We start from the raw sequence: 1,042 nt of genomic DNA on the forward strand, positions 1-1,042 counted from the left end.
ATGTTTTGTAAGGCTTAAGGACCAGTTAAAAACTTTCCCACATTCATCACAAGTGTAGGGTTTCTCTACAGTGTGAAGTTGCTTATGGTTAGTAAGGGTTAAGGACTGGTAAAAAGCTTTCCCACATGCTTCAGTATGAATTCTTTTATGTTTACTAAGGGCTGAGGATTCACAAAAGCCTTTGCCACATTCTTCACTTTTGTACAGGGTTTCTCTTCAGCATTAATTCTTATGTTAAGTAAAGGCTGAGAATACACCAAAGCCTTTGCCCCACTGTTTACATTTGTAGGGTTTCTCTGCAGTATGAGTTGCCTTATGTGTAATAAGGATTGAGGACCAGTTAAAGGCTTTGCCACATTCTTCACATGTGTAAGGCTGCTATCCAGTATGAATTCTTTTATGTCTAGTAAGGTTCAAGAAATAGTTAAAATATTTTCCACATTCTTCACATTTGTAAGGCTTCTCTCCAGCATTAATTCTCTTATGTACACTAAGATTTGTTGGCTGGTTAAAAACTTTCCCACATTCTTCACATTCGAAGGGAGTATCTCCATGATGAATTCTCTAATGTTTAGTAAGGGTTGATGGGTGGTTAAAAGCTTTGCTACATTCTTCATATTTGAAGGGTTTTTCTCCACTATGAATTCTCTTATGTGTAGTAAGGGATGAGGAGTCACAAAATGCTTTGTCACATTCTTCACATTTGAAGGGTTTCTCTCCACTATGAATTCGCTTATGTTTAATAAGGGTTGATGACTGCTTAAAAGCTTTCCCACATTGTTCACATTTGTAGGGTTTCTCTCCACTATGAATTCTTTTATGTTTAGTAAGGGTTGACGGCTGGTTAAAAGCTTTGCCACATTCTTCACATTTGAAGGGTTTCTCTCCAGTATGAATTATCTTATGGTTATTAAGGACTGAGGAGTGATTAAATGCTTTTCCACATTCTTCACATTTGTAGGGTTTCTCTCTACTATGAATTCTCTTATGTTTAGTAAGGGTTGATAAGCGGTTAAAAGCTTTGCCACATTCTTCACATTTG

The 1,042-nt window shown here is 36.8% G+C and overlaps 1 protein-coding gene across 1 annotated transcript; it reads right to left on the reverse strand.

Annotated features, from left to right (window-relative positions):
* Window positions 1-234: 234 nt before the first annotated feature.
* LOC105542611 (putative zinc finger protein 724) lies at window positions 235-1,038 on the reverse strand (the record flags this gene model as incomplete). The annotated part of the gene is given in 1 exon segment (XM_011984225.1): window positions 235-1,038. A coding segment is annotated over 1 exon segment (804 nt), but the record flags the coding sequence as incomplete, so codon positions are not given.
* Between the last annotated feature and the right edge of the window lie 4 nt (window positions 1,039-1,042).

This window comes from Mandrillus leucophaeus, unplaced genomic scaffold (assembly GCF_000951045.1).
Source record: "Mandrillus leucophaeus isolate KB7577 unplaced genomic scaffold, Mleu.le_1.0 Scaffold2639, whole genome shotgun sequence".
Lineage (NCBI taxonomy): Eukaryota > Metazoa > Chordata > Mammalia > Primates > Cercopithecidae > Mandrillus > Mandrillus leucophaeus.